Genomic DNA, 13,913 nt, shown 5'->3' with positions numbered 1-13,913 from the left:
GTTATAAACAGCAATATTGTTAGCACCCACCAGGCCTTCCTATAGCAACCGGAGTACGCATTGTAGAAATTGGCGTAGTGCATGGGAAGAATAGTAATTGACCAGCAGAGTCAGCCAGTGGGAAGGTTGATTTCCCCCCGGGCGGGCAAATGAGCTCCACGGAGGCCAAACTGCCCCGGGCAATTATTCTCCCCGTTTGGCTAAATTTGACTATTTTTGAGCCCGCGTTGTTATCTTGATCCACAGAGATGTTGAAATAGGAGTCAATCAGCACCAAGGACAGGCCTGCGGAAGTCGATTTTTTTCAGAATCCTCGCCCTCCTTCGATTCGACGGATGTTGGGGGTGTCTCTCATATTTCAACTTTCTTTCCAATATAAATATCAGATTTCTTATGAAACTTGACAAATCATGTATTATTGGTTCCATATGCTCGTACATCTTTAACTGCGTCAAGAAGCGAGAAGTTGAACATGTACTTAGTAGACCACATTAGTATGTATAGTTTAAGTGCAATTGCTGTATCCTTTTCCTTGTCTATCCATGACCTGTACTTAGCTTATTAGAGCACAAATGTACAATAAAGGTCTTTCATTCATTCATTCATACTTAGCTTATTAGAGCACAAATGTACAATAAAGGTCTTTCATTCATTCATTCATTAATACAGTGTGTATCGTTCTCTTTGTGCGACCCCTGCCTGTTGACCAATTTGCTCCCCTTAGAAGTCAGGCCTTAGTAGAGGATGGAAAACCCAACCCACTACAATAATGCTTTGAAAATGCATACGCGAAGACGCCGGCCCCTATCCCAAAATACTAGAACAAAGAAGTTGTCATCCATAATTAACACAGTTAATAGTCGATCATTGGAAGTTTCATTGATGCTTATCTGGAGGGTCTCTAGATAGAATAGGTACTTCACGCATTCCAAAAGGAGGAAATATCAGTCAAAAGTCGAAGTCAGGGTCTGGGAAAGAGTCAGACACCTTTGCTCTCAGAATTAATTAACACAGTTAATAGTCGATCATTGGAAGTTGCATTGATGGTTATCTGGAGCGTCTCTAGATAGAATAGGTACTTCACACACCCCAAAAGGAGGAAATATCAGGCAAAAGACGAAGTCAGGGTCTGGGAAAGAGTCAGACACCTTTGCTCTCAGAATTTGGAAGATCATCATTATCCCCTTCCACACAAAACGCGATACACAAACTACAAAACATTTCATTACTTGATATATTAGTACACAGCATATATTTACAAGAACATGAATTTGTACAAGAAGCCAACATCATCGAGTACAAAAATACATTTACTAAACACAAGAACAGCCGTATACATGTAATATCTTCATTTACATGGGCCTAAAGCTTTGTACTTACACCTAGTTGTTGATAATCACCAAAAAGAAGTGAACTAAATATGATAATTGATTACCTTGAGAGAGGCTCAAATAGGCTTTCAATGAAATAGACAGGCCAATCACAGTGCCCATAAAAACATCATTGAGCAAGAAAGGTTGGTTACTGGAAAACTGACATTGCTACTTCACATACACACAAAGTTTTGTTGAATTTTTCCTTATGGCACAATCATGTACATGTCAGATTAATTCAAATCTTAAACAGTAGTTTCATATTCAGCATCAGAACTTACACTTTTGGAGATAGAGTTATATTTTTCTTACCAGTATGTAATTGTGACAGGATACACTGTGGATCACTATTGTGTTCCTCATTTATAAGGAAGCTATTGCAGGTAATATTTTGCATAAGTTCTTCAATCAGCACACAAAGAGAAAACTGCACAATGTAAAAAGACTTGACACATTCTTCTGCTATACTTTAGCCCTTAAGAAACTTCAAATTTTATACTCTTATGAAGTTCCTTTTGCAAACAGAACTTATAAGAAAAGGAGTTCTAGAACAACGTATCATTTTCTAGTGACCAAGTGTCTAAATAAAAGAATGGTGTTCCAGACCACTAGGTGCATCAAGGCAAGAACGTTTTCTGCAATTCTTTTACAATAGCACAGACAAGACAGCTCCTGTGGTGGTCACTAACTGATCATTTCTCAGAGAATATTTTACATCAGTATGTGCTATCTGCTAGTGATAAAGAATTTTTTTAAAGATGTAACACTTTTATTTGTTACAAGCTTTTGTTTTCAGCAACTGCAGTTCTTGCATTCTTCTGATGGGACAATGGGGCCAACAAGTTTTGCAGTAGTCATAAACTATATACACAACAAATACATACTGTGTAAGTGTAACATATACATGTGTATAGCCCATACTATCACGTGGTAAATACTGTTGAACTGACATACAGACAGTGAAGAGTCTGGGTGTAGGTGAATACTGGTATAAAATTGTTGCTTCTCTATGCTCTAAACCATCCGTTCCCAGTTTTTTTATAGCCTGTATTAAATGTTCATATATGTTCTCTGATAATTTCCTTGTTTGCACAGTTACATTTGCCCACCATTCCTTGCACTTCCCTTGCATCCAGAACTTCATGTATATTGCTATAAACAATATTTCTAAAATATTGCATTTGTCCTTTGCCACATAACTTTGCTTTCAGAGATACAAGTAACAACTGTACAAGCTGACCAAATACATTTGTAATTGCAAAGATTAGATTAATGGTGGATGGACTTTCTTGGTCTCTCAGAACTATATAAGTAAGATGCTACATTTTCCTTTGCAAATATTGCAAGACATATTCATGATGGGCAGACCAAGAAAAGGATCCTTAAAGTACCCAAATCCTATGTAGGCTATTCTTAACTATCAAAATTGACAATATTCACATCTAACTAAAAATCAATTTGACAACATCAACATGTACTTGTGGAATATCAAAGCAGACATGAAACAGTAGCAGCATACCTTGACACCAGTCTCACATAGACTCCCTATAACAACACTCTGTAGAGAAGCATGATAATCTAAGTAACACACATTTACCTGAGTCTTTACCCCTCTACTACTTCTCTTCCTTGAAAATGCCAACAAATGCTGAGGACAACAAATGCGTGCCATTTTATAGGAAGCACGCATGTTTGCTATGTACGCAAGATTTACAATGTGAAAAAAAAGTGGATGGGCAAAAACAACATTTGGACAATTCATCCTGGCAGCAATCTCAGCATCTTTCTGGTCCACTGCATGCCCCAATGGTAATGCAACGATCCAACATTGCCAAAAGCTTAAGTTTTTGCTCAAGTCCTTGTAAAACTCAGGTGGGAAGGACATGTTGACATCTTTGTATCAGTGGGAAGGAAAAAGGAGACCCACATTTCAACAGTCCTCAGGGTCTCCATATAGGCAGTGGGTGTGCCTCTGTGTTAAACACATACTTGTCCAGTGGCAACAAGTTCGGATCATCACTAAACAACAAGAACAAGTACTTCAAAGTCTCTCCCAAGAAGAAGCTCTCCATCTTGTCCCGGAATCTTGGGTTCTTGGTGTCTTTGACAGAGCCTATAGATGAGTAGCCTCCTGAAGGAACCTTGGTGTACTTCTCGAAGGCTTGGAAGATCTTCCATCCCCAGTCCCGGTACTGTTTGTCTCCTGTCAGTCTGTAGAGGTAGAACAGGCTCTCCACTGTCTCTGGTCTCAGCAGGTTGTGAGTGTCGGCACTCTGCATGGGAAATTATAGATGGAAAACTGTCCATTATTTCAGTTCTACAGACTTTTTTCATCTGAAATACACTACAAATAAAATCAACTTTTTTAGGAATATATATGGGTATCAATGTCATCTATGTTTGAATTTCAGAATCACAGAATGAAATAAAGGAATTTCTCGAGTAAACACTGTGTATGGTTGCAGTGAGGCCAATATACATGTACATTACGTTTCTTTTGTTGTTCTGAAATGAAGCCATTGGACGGTAGAAAATCATAGAAACATCACAGCCAGGCTGTAGAGAGCCACACCTTGACTTCAATATCTGGTTTGCCTGGATCCTTGATGTTGAAGTAAGCTATCTCTGGGCTGAGTCCAGTGGGCATGTCTGCGTACATGCGGTAACATGTCTTGGCCAGCTCCTTGGACAGGTCTAGATGGGAGGCGTCCAGACCATTGTGGTGTCCCAGTGCCAAGGTTCCAGGTAAGAAGCACACAAGGTGGTCCTTCAATGTGAACAAAGATTAGGCAATAAACGCTACTGTAAGTGTTTACCATAATGGAGAGTTAGTATGCTGTGGTTGATGTATCAAAGCACCCTAATCATGCTAATAGCATGATGGTATCGTGTGATTGGTCCATTCTAAACCAATGAGGGAGCCAGTAACTTGATCAATTCATGAGTACCAAGTCTATCTCTCCTTTACATTATAACTTATATCTCATTCCTTTGATTTGTACATCTTACAAATGAAGGCAATTACATGGATAGAGAGTTTTATATGTAACTGACCATTTTTGGAGAGAAGGTTCCCCTGACCAGTTCTCCTATAAACTTGAGACCATTGGCAGCAGTGCTCTTCACCAGGTTTTTCTGCATCCCGTCTATGGCTGTCACATATTCATCTCTGAGTCTGTGGGTGAGACAACAAAATAACGTACATTGTATGTAATGAATGTAATGAGCACTATTAATCCCAATGCAGAGAAATGGATTAAAGAGTTTAAAAATTGCAATATGTTGGGAGTTATCAATTGGTGAAGGCAGATTTTAAACAGAACTTGAGTCCTGCAAATGCATGACAACATCCCTAAAATACAAAACAAAGGCTTTGTTTTACTAGTTGAACAGAAAATGACATAAAAACTGTCTTCCGTCTAAACTGTCAATGCTCTAAGGTGACCTGGAATGCATACTGTATTGACTTGCCCACTTGTCCATGAACATACAATCATGTACTTACTTGTCTTCTGATTTCCCAGTTTGCAGCCATTGCTTCAAGAGATACTCATAGTAGCTCGTCCCCCCTGGCCCCGACCGTGATGGTAGCTCCCGCTCGGAACTGCCCCGAGCGGGCGTTGACAAAGATGGGGATGAGTCCATTGTCCTTGGGGAGGGACTGGATATGCTCCATCACTTCATCTACTGCTTTCTGTGTAAAAAGAAGCAAACACACAATGTAGTTCAATATGATTATGTGACATAAAAGCTCTAAATGATTACAAAATGCACTGTGGTATCATTTCAACCAGTTACTGCAATTTTTTAAATTCTTTCAAAGTGATCGTAGTACTGTGCAAAAATGCCTCCGCCCCTGAGGTGTCACCAAAAAAAAAGAACTTGGGGACTCTTGTAGAATAATCTGTCATTTTGTCCAAAAACACATACAAGATGAGTCATTCAACATACTACTAGTAATACCCAGCTAGATCAGAAGTGGAACAGACTACACAAAGCAGCTGACCTTGTACTTGTCATTGCCAGTCTGGTGGCTGAGTTCCCTGAACTCCAGCTGGATAGACGTGACCTCCGAGGTGGTGCTGTCTGGCCCCCAGCGCGGCGGGTGGGCCTTCCCCGACTCCAGGTTCACGTCCGAGAACGGGATTTTGGACGGAGAGTTGAAGCACGGCATCAGGCGGTCCCCTAACTCTCTCTGAAGTGTGAAAGGTTCTTTTAATGATGAGCATTATATTATTTGTCCTTTTTGTAAATTTCAGAATAAAACATCAACTACTCCATTGTTTTACTGAAAATTTGATGGAAACTACATGTAATTCAAAATGCAAGAATTACAAGGAGGCTGAATGAAATATACATGTTTTTTTGTACATTGAAACCAAAATGTCCTCTTTCTTGCAGTAAACCAGTATACAAAGAATATCCTTGGTTCTGGCAAATGTTTTAGCATTTTTGCATTTTCCAGTTTGAAGGCTAATTAATGGTAGAGTTTTACTTACAGCTTTTTCTAGAAAGATTTGATCATTGGACAAGTGGAAGGCACTGAGTAGTCCTCCGAGTACGCGGATTGTCGTCTCAAACAGGTTCACATCAACATTCTTCTTCAGGACCAGGTCCTTTTCTACCCACCTCCGAGCCTCCTCAAACTCTGGGGAAAGTACAGGAATGTCAGGAATGTCATCTTCCATTATCATTGTTCTAAAAATGTACAATGAAAATTTAACTTGGAACAAAGACTGGGAACAGATATCAAATTTCAGAAATCAACACTGTTTCTGACCTTCCATCAATCCCATGATCCACATGGTGTCCAGTGAATCCACAATGGTCAGTCCCAGCCCAAACCAATCACTGGCAGCCTTACTGATAGGCTTGAGCTCGTCATGACCCCAGGCATACTGCTTGTACCCCTTCCAGGCATGCTTAAAAGCCTCCACTACTGCCTTCTGTTGGGCAGTCTGTGAACCTGTGGATGATTTGAAAATACATTGTACATCTGTTAAGAGTATTTTAATGTTTCAGGATTGACATTGCAATTAAGTTTTGTCCAGTCCAGTTTCTAGATAAAAGCTGAATGCTGATAGCAGGAACAAAGCAGCTGTAACCTGAACTACATACTTGTACCAACATGGGCAATAGGCCACCGAGTTTTTGTTGATATCACTGTTGTTTTGTTTTATAAACACACTGTATACTGTGCACTCCGTACAAGATTCCTGACAATCATACACTGGACACAAACACTATGAACAAAGGATCCGAAGGGTCATGCACTCAACACATAACACCCTGAACACTGTCCGTCGAAAGATTCCCGAGAATCATACACTCATCACTTAACACCGTGAACACGGTCCGTTGAAAAATTTCCCTAGAAATCTCCGTACAATAAACCATACATATATAATACATACTGCTGGGTACTTGGTCCGCTCATGAATCATACAATAAAAGCACACTCATTACTCAGCTGTTACATCGGCGTTCATGGTTAGGAGATTAGATAGTGCAAAGGCCGACGGGAATAGAACAGGTTTCGTAAACTCGAATGCGTTCGCAAAACCGCTGCTCGACTCGATAGAACCCCAAGCCGGGGCTAGCGCTAGCGGTGATAACTTCAAAAAGATGACAGGGTAGGAAACACCTACCCGTGGACTGCGTTACCAACTGGGGTGGCAGCAAAAATGTGACTTTTAGAATCACGTTCGGTGTGAAGTCCCTGCCTCCCCAGACTCAGAAAACAACGATATATAGTACATTTTAGAGATATTGGGCACAACTACACTTTCCAAATCTCGTGCCTGGGAGACATATGTAGAACTGAAAATATGTCGGTGGGGTTTGTTTGACGTGTTTAGAGTATATTTACACATAGCATGTCAAGACTCTTGTCGGGTGATGTAGCCAGTTGTGTGCGTTTACATTTTAGAACCGCGCGGGAAATGTGGGCCTATCGTGCGTCTGATTGGCTAGCGATTATGTCATTGACCTGTACAGCAGCGACCTGGTAACGCAGTTCGCCGGAAATTGGACTTTACAAAATGCTTCATATCTTCTTTAAAATACGGTATCATACCCCCAAAAAAGTTTACATGACTACTTAGTTACCCCTTGATTATAGATAGTACCAAAACTTTTATTTTCCTTGTGGCATTTCGCAGAAAATAGGGTCTTTTGAAATGGCATTTCGCACCTAGTGTATACTAGTACTAAGTACCTAACCAAGCTGAAGCGTTCGGAAGTCGCTGTTCGGCTCTCGGCAATCTTCGGGAGACTTCGGTATCTGTTCTTATGGTTCTTTGGAATCCTCATCAGTTTGTGACCGTGTTCAGTGTACGTATGATTCTCAGGAATCTTTCAACGGGCCGTGTTATGTGACTGTATGATTCTCGGCAATATTTTAATGGACCACTGTATTGTGATGACAACGGGCTGAATGAGTAGACACAGTGTATGTTCTAACATACGCGAAACAACAATAAGGATTCTATTTAATGGTTTACAAAACAATTAACATGTATTGTTAGATCTCAACAAAAACTCGGTGGCCTAGCGCCTGTGGTACCAATAGGAGAAATAAGTCAGATATGAATGATATTTCACCCACCCATGCTGTCTCCCATGTCGGGTACGGGCACCTTTACATCTGCTCCAGCATCTGCACCGTCTGGGACTTGCACATCGGTCTTCTTTTCTTCATTTACCTGCAGATATAGAAACAAGTCAGGCAAGGTAAAAGTTGAGTTGGTTGGTGGGAAGGTAAGTGTCTGTGCTTTAAATCAACTGCAGGCTGTAGATGATGCAAATTTGGTGAAAAGATGACCCCAAAGCAGAAAGAAATGAATGAATCAAAAGAGAATTTGTCCGAAATGATTTAGTACATGACACATATATATGTACAATTACCAACCAGCAAAGCCAAACCAAAGGTGCACAATTTGACAATACTGTTTAACTTAAGTTTGTCATTCATTTTACATTAGGCATTTAATTCCGGGCAATATCCATAAACATCTGTATTCTTTCATAATGTGTTCACAACACATTTATTATATATTAAACACTGTGACACTGACTGAACCATGCAAATGATGCTCTCTGTGAGTCCAAAGGATAGTAGAATATAGGAGACCCTGTTAAAGGATACAATACATGTACATGCAAGTGAGAACAGTCTTACATCGTATAGATCATTCAAACTGTCTAATCTGAAGACAGGTTAAGTTACAGTTTAATTACTGATGAAGCTGATTTGACATGCAGGTACATAGTTTTTTTTCAAGTTGTAGTCAGTCCTGTAAGAAAATTTGTCACTGTTAATTCTATTAGAGGAAAACAGAGAGAGAGAACAGTGATTATACACGACAAGGCTGAGTGTGAAGGAAGTGTTGACCTTACACCCTGTTATCACCAGGTACAGATCGTCACAACGTAACTGACCTCCAACTCCCCCCCTGCTGCCCCTATCCCTTCATCCTCTTCCTGGTTACCCACAATGCTCTCCTTCTGACCTTTAACCTCAGGCTGCCTGACAGCATCAGCAATCTTTGGTTTAATTTGTGCCTTTTCCTCCCTTTCCACATTTCCTTTCCTTCTCTCATGTCTTTCCTGCTTCAGAAGAAATGATGTTCATGACAAAAAGGAACAGTTGTGTATTATACTATTAATGCTTCTTTTGTCGCAGCTACATGTATTACATTTTGTACATGGCATATGGTACTAGTATGCTAGGCTACAAGTATTAAAGAACAGCAACCTGATGTAATTTATTAAATATCAATGCAAGGCACCTCTTCTAATTCCTCGAATTCCTCATTGAAAACTTTATACAGCTATGCAGTTCTACTTCTACTTTTACTTCTACACGGTACTAAGCAACACCCCTTGCGGGGCCTAGTGCTTAGTTGTACTTTGCACAGTGATGTCTTCTTCAATGTAAAACTTGTCAACAACATTCTTAACCCCTATTACTATTTGAAAATACATGTAATGTGCTTCCAAAAAAAGAACTGACATGTTTGTATGCAAGCTTATATTGTAGCACTGGGGAATACCATTTTCCACTTCAACAAATAAAATTCTCACCTGTTCAAAATGCAACCTTTTATCTTCCTTGTCTTTATCATCATCACTATCTAGTCTTTGATGTCCTTCTGTATCCTTGTCTGGGTGTCGTTGGTCCATCACATGAACAACATTTTCATTAGGAAAGACTTGATGTTGTTGTGATAAGGTGTCCTTGTCATCTGGTAACTCGTTGACGAGCCCGTTGGCTATGTAGAGTCCTGACATCGCTCCCACCACCAGGATTGCACAGATGATTGTGCGTTGAAGTCTAGACAACCGGTTCCACATCTAGAATGTTTTGTAATAAAAGTAGACATTTGTTTTCATAAATATTACATCTATTGACCATATCTATCTCTAAATTGTCTATTTACAACCACCTGTCACATTTTTTTTCACATTTAGCAATGGCTGTGTGGTGCAAAGTTACATAACTTATATCAAGAATTTGAAGCTCCTTGCTTATACACACTTTTACATATATGACATAACATATGAGAACAGCTGGGTGATACATAATGTAGTAGATTATTTGCGTTTTAGAGATTGGCAAGGTACAGGCATATGAAGAAAAGTGTCCACCATGAAAATGGTGTTTGTTTTTATAAGACTGACATAGTCATAGATGTTTTTCCTTACCCGTCGGCAGGACTGTCTCCTCTTGCTTGGCGGTTCGGGAGGCTCTTTGCTGACCATCACAGAGATGAAATCTCTCCGAGGGGCGGACTCGTAATATACAGGATACATGCTGACTTCCGCAGACTTTTCACGCGAACAGAGTGTTCTAAATCCCACACGCTTTGGGTAGAACCCGAACTAATTTCATCTTTGACTCCAACTTTACGTTTATATGATATTTATGACCAAGATGTTGACACCTATCATCGCAAATGTAAACATTTCGCCATATGTGCACCGAACACAGTCATGATTTTACCCATGAGAATAACCTGTCAAGCCAACAAACTCCTGCCGACAGCACAGTAGAGATGTAGACACGACTTGGGTGGCACAGAATTCCACTATGTCATTGATGATATCTTGGAAAACAGTAATTTTCCGTATCAGCTGATTGTACCAGGTGGCGATTTACGCCTTAGCCGAACAACAGCTTTTGACCTCAGTGTAAAGAGCAGCTATATGAGGTCAACAAAATAGTACCGCCTTTAAAGCAACGTGATATCGCATAAATACTCAAAAATCATAATCACATAACTAGTCTTTTTGTTATAAAAATATATTTGGTGAAAATACATGTATAGTGTCGGGCGTAATTCACAGTATTCTTTGTACACAAAGTGCATTAATTTACACAGGTCAGCGTAAATCGGTTGATAGATTTGAGGCATTGTGGGATAGAGCGGAAATGACGTATGTATTCCACAGCTTTCCCAGGAAGTGAACTTCAGACTTCGTGTGAAAGATTTGCTTCTTGGCTTCAACTTCCTACGCAACTGTTCTCCACTTCTCCCCGTATACATCGGCCCGTTTGTACGTTCCTTTTGTAGATGTGATGCCGTCCCTAGCAGAGACGTTCTGATCGGAAATAGTCGAGACGTTATGCGAAGTTTTCCAGAGATATAACGGTCCCTTCAAGGCTCAGGCTTGGTTTGGCGTACTCCCAACAAAGCAAACAAATTTCTTGCTCGTCCTGTAACAAACTTGGTGACGTGGTGACGTTCTTTCAACACAGCAGATCGGATTTTAATACTCTATCCAGGGCCAGAGTGCTGGGCCCGTTGTCGGTAGCCGCTGCTGTTAGTCCAGGACCAGACCCAGTGTACTAGCCGGCGTCTGAAGAGGACCCGCTGTCTTTGTTCTCGATGTTCTCTGAAGACGGATCTGGGCTCATGCCGGTGAGATACTGCCTATCTTTTTACACCATATGGTTTAAGTCTATGAAGAAGCAACATGCATTTAGCATTATATACGACATTTCGGTGCTTCTAAATTTCTTTTTTATGTATTTGTTTAATGGCAAACTATGTTTGCTATGAATTTCAATATAGAAGAATATTAGTCTTTTGCACCAACAAGGTGTGTACACATGTCTTCCTTTGACCAGATTTGTGAGAAAGGACTAGTGTCCAAAATCATGTCATACTGTTCCTAAAAGTTGCACACTCATGCAGACTTCAGACATATATTTATTTTATTGTCTGGACTTTGGGCTGCATGATTTAATGCCACTGGAAGCAAAAGTAGGTCAACCTTAACCAATAACTAAGACAGTCTGCATTGGATGTGTAAATTTTGTGAACTTTCAAACTATGTTGAGCTGTAACATCACACAGTGAACCTCAAAATACACGTGTGTTCCTCTGTGCTCTTCCCAACCACAGATTTACTACTGTGGTAATTGTTTAAACTATCAGTCTAGATCAGTGTTGGTAACAGATAATGTCAGACACCACACCAAGGACACAGCTGGTACCAATAATTAAACTGATCAGCAGGATGTGTCCAGTCTCAAGGACCTACAGAGTCAGTACTAGTGGGTCAAGTGCCAAGTGTGTACTGCCAGAACTAGCCATTCATGTGTTCCTGCCCTTTGACGCAGGAACTACTTACCACTACCAGTAAGCCACATTGTGCCAAGTGATTACCATGAATATTTTATTGTGCTGACTGCTGTGCACGAAGGTCTGCCGAGATCTGTAGGGGAAAATTATTATATTAATACTACCCCTAAACATGGCTGTCTGTTGTTCAAAACGTCCCATGTTGCAACCTTACTTCAACAATGTCAAGGTAAGTGTCTATATGATGCAACTGTCAATTCCAAACTGATATGTTACCTGTACTAGGATTGTAACGTTAAAGATGGTTAACTACGTTAAGTATGGAAGGGACTTGTCTGACATCATTATGAAATATGATAACTAATACATAGCTAAGACAGCAGAACAAGAGGACACTGTCTGCGAGTAGCACGAAGGACAGCACATGGCAACAAGAGGGCTTGTTTCTTTGCCAACAGAATGGTGGTTTGGTGGAATAACCTACCAGAGAAAGTGGTGACATCACCCAGTGTAAATGCCTTCAAGGAAAGACTAGATCTACACATGAAAGGGAGAAACTTGATGTTCGACTACAGAGCTTTGGATCACCCTCAGAGACCAGAGATGTCGGTGCACTAAAAGTGAGGAGCGGCCTAAACTGGAACCCAAGCTCCTACGTGGCCGAAGAAATCTACTCTACTCTACTCTACTCTACATGTGTACTTGGAGTCAGAAGCAAAGCAACAGAGGTGTTCTGGCTCATAATAATCATATTTGTTGTGACAGATAAAATTGCTGTTTGTGTACTGCTACCTATGCTTATCTGTAGTGCTCTCCAAGTGGGGCATATGGTACCTTACCCATCTGATGCTCTCCTGGGAAGCAGCTGCAATGGATGGATTAGTATCACACTCAAAGCTACAGGAGTCATCAAATATTCAAAGATGATAACATAATCATTAGTAACAAGAAATGGGGCAAGCTGTGCTGTAATATTTGACTGTTGGAGATGATACCATTGTGGAATTGTACACATTCATGATACATGTATGTCGTGATAAGTTTTCATTTCTTCAACATAAGGGTTGCAGGTGAACATTTGATGACTACATGACGATGTATGACCTCAGGTACAGGGTAGTTTCACTGTCTCAGTCTGTTACTGTGGATATGATGCATGTACACCATGGTATCTTAGGAATGCCTGTCTGCCATGACTGCAAGCAAAACCGGTTTTCATCTGGTTCATATTGAAAAAAAAAAAAAAAAACGTTTGTATGCTTAAAAAACATGAGGATAATCTGCTTCTGTGATGTCACGTTATGCAGATGACACACAAGTGAATAAGCCATGGACAGACAGTAAATTCATCTAAACTTCCGACTAAATCAAATTCATGTTTCAATCGCAACTTGTTTGATGTGTCAACTGTCACTTTTTCCTACTACTTGACTGGATTCTTACAGTGTAGTACATACAGTTATATTCCCTCCTTTTCCTGTCAAACTTCAAAGAATTCAGTCAGTTCCAGTACCAAGATATCTTTATTTCTTTCTTTATTTCATTATCTTTATATCTTTATTTCGCTGACCACCTGATCATCCCCTCTTAACCAACCACAACTCATGTCTCATATCATTTGCAGGCCAGAAGACTCCTTTTGATTGGACTAGTGGCGGGATTCGCGCTCTTCGTGTCCTTTGCCGTGTATGTGTACCAGGGAGAACTCAAGACGCAGCTGTGGAAACCTGCGCTGGATGCCGCGTTAGAAAAAGTAAACTTAAGACGGATCTCCAACCAAAGTAATAGCTCTACCACACAAGATGTTTCTCCACATCCCATGCCATTTAATGTCACAGATCCTCTCAGTGGATATGTCAATGTCCTTGATGATAGAGGGGTGAGTATCTCTTACTTTCTTTCCATTTCATTATAAAGTGATCAATTGGGTAATTAAGTACAACTTTTAAGT

The 13,913-nt window shown here is 40.3% G+C and overlaps 2 protein-coding genes across 3 annotated transcripts in view; one reads left to right on the top strand and one right to left on the bottom strand.

Moving 5' to 3' along the window:
• Positions 1–2,132: 2,132 nt before the first annotated feature.
• LOC109466152 (endoplasmic reticulum mannosyl-oligosaccharide 1,2-alpha-mannosidase-like) lies at positions 2,133–9,728 on the bottom strand. The gene is given in 11 exon segments (XM_019763805.1): positions 2,133–3,646; positions 3,946–4,140; positions 4,428–4,548; positions 4,879–4,934; positions 4,936–5,067; positions 5,380–5,568; positions 5,873–6,021; positions 6,154–6,339; positions 7,981–8,077; positions 8,814–8,984; positions 9,459–9,728. Coding segments are annotated over 11 exon segments (1,899 nt in total). The 3' UTR covers positions 2,133–3,313.
• A 1,070-nt stretch (positions 9,729–10,798) lies between these two features.
• The window catches only part of LOC109466121 (alpha-N-acetylgalactosaminide alpha-2,6-sialyltransferase 5-like), a 12,766-nt gene continuing 9,651 nt past the window's right edge, over positions 10,799–13,913 (top strand). Inside the window, exons 1-2 of one of the 2 annotated variants that reach the window (XM_019763755.1) lie at positions 10,799–11,296; positions 13,587–13,841. In XM_019763755.1, coding sequence (XP_019619314.1) covers positions 11,264–11,296; positions 13,587–13,841 — 288 coding nt within the window. In that variant the 5' untranslated portion in view covers positions 10,799–11,263. The remainder of the gene's footprint in view (positions 11,297–13,586; positions 13,842–13,913) is intronic. The other variant, XM_019763754.1, reaches the window with a different exon arrangement.

The sequence above is a fragment of the Branchiostoma belcheri genome, unplaced genomic scaffold (assembly GCF_001625305.1).
Source record: "Branchiostoma belcheri isolate BF01 breed outbred unplaced genomic scaffold, Haploidv18h27 scaffold16, whole genome shotgun sequence".
Taxonomy (NCBI): domain Eukaryota; kingdom Metazoa; phylum Chordata; class Leptocardii; order Amphioxiformes; family Branchiostomatidae; genus Branchiostoma; species Branchiostoma belcheri.
This window is presented reverse-complemented; position numbering and strand designations above follow the sequence as displayed.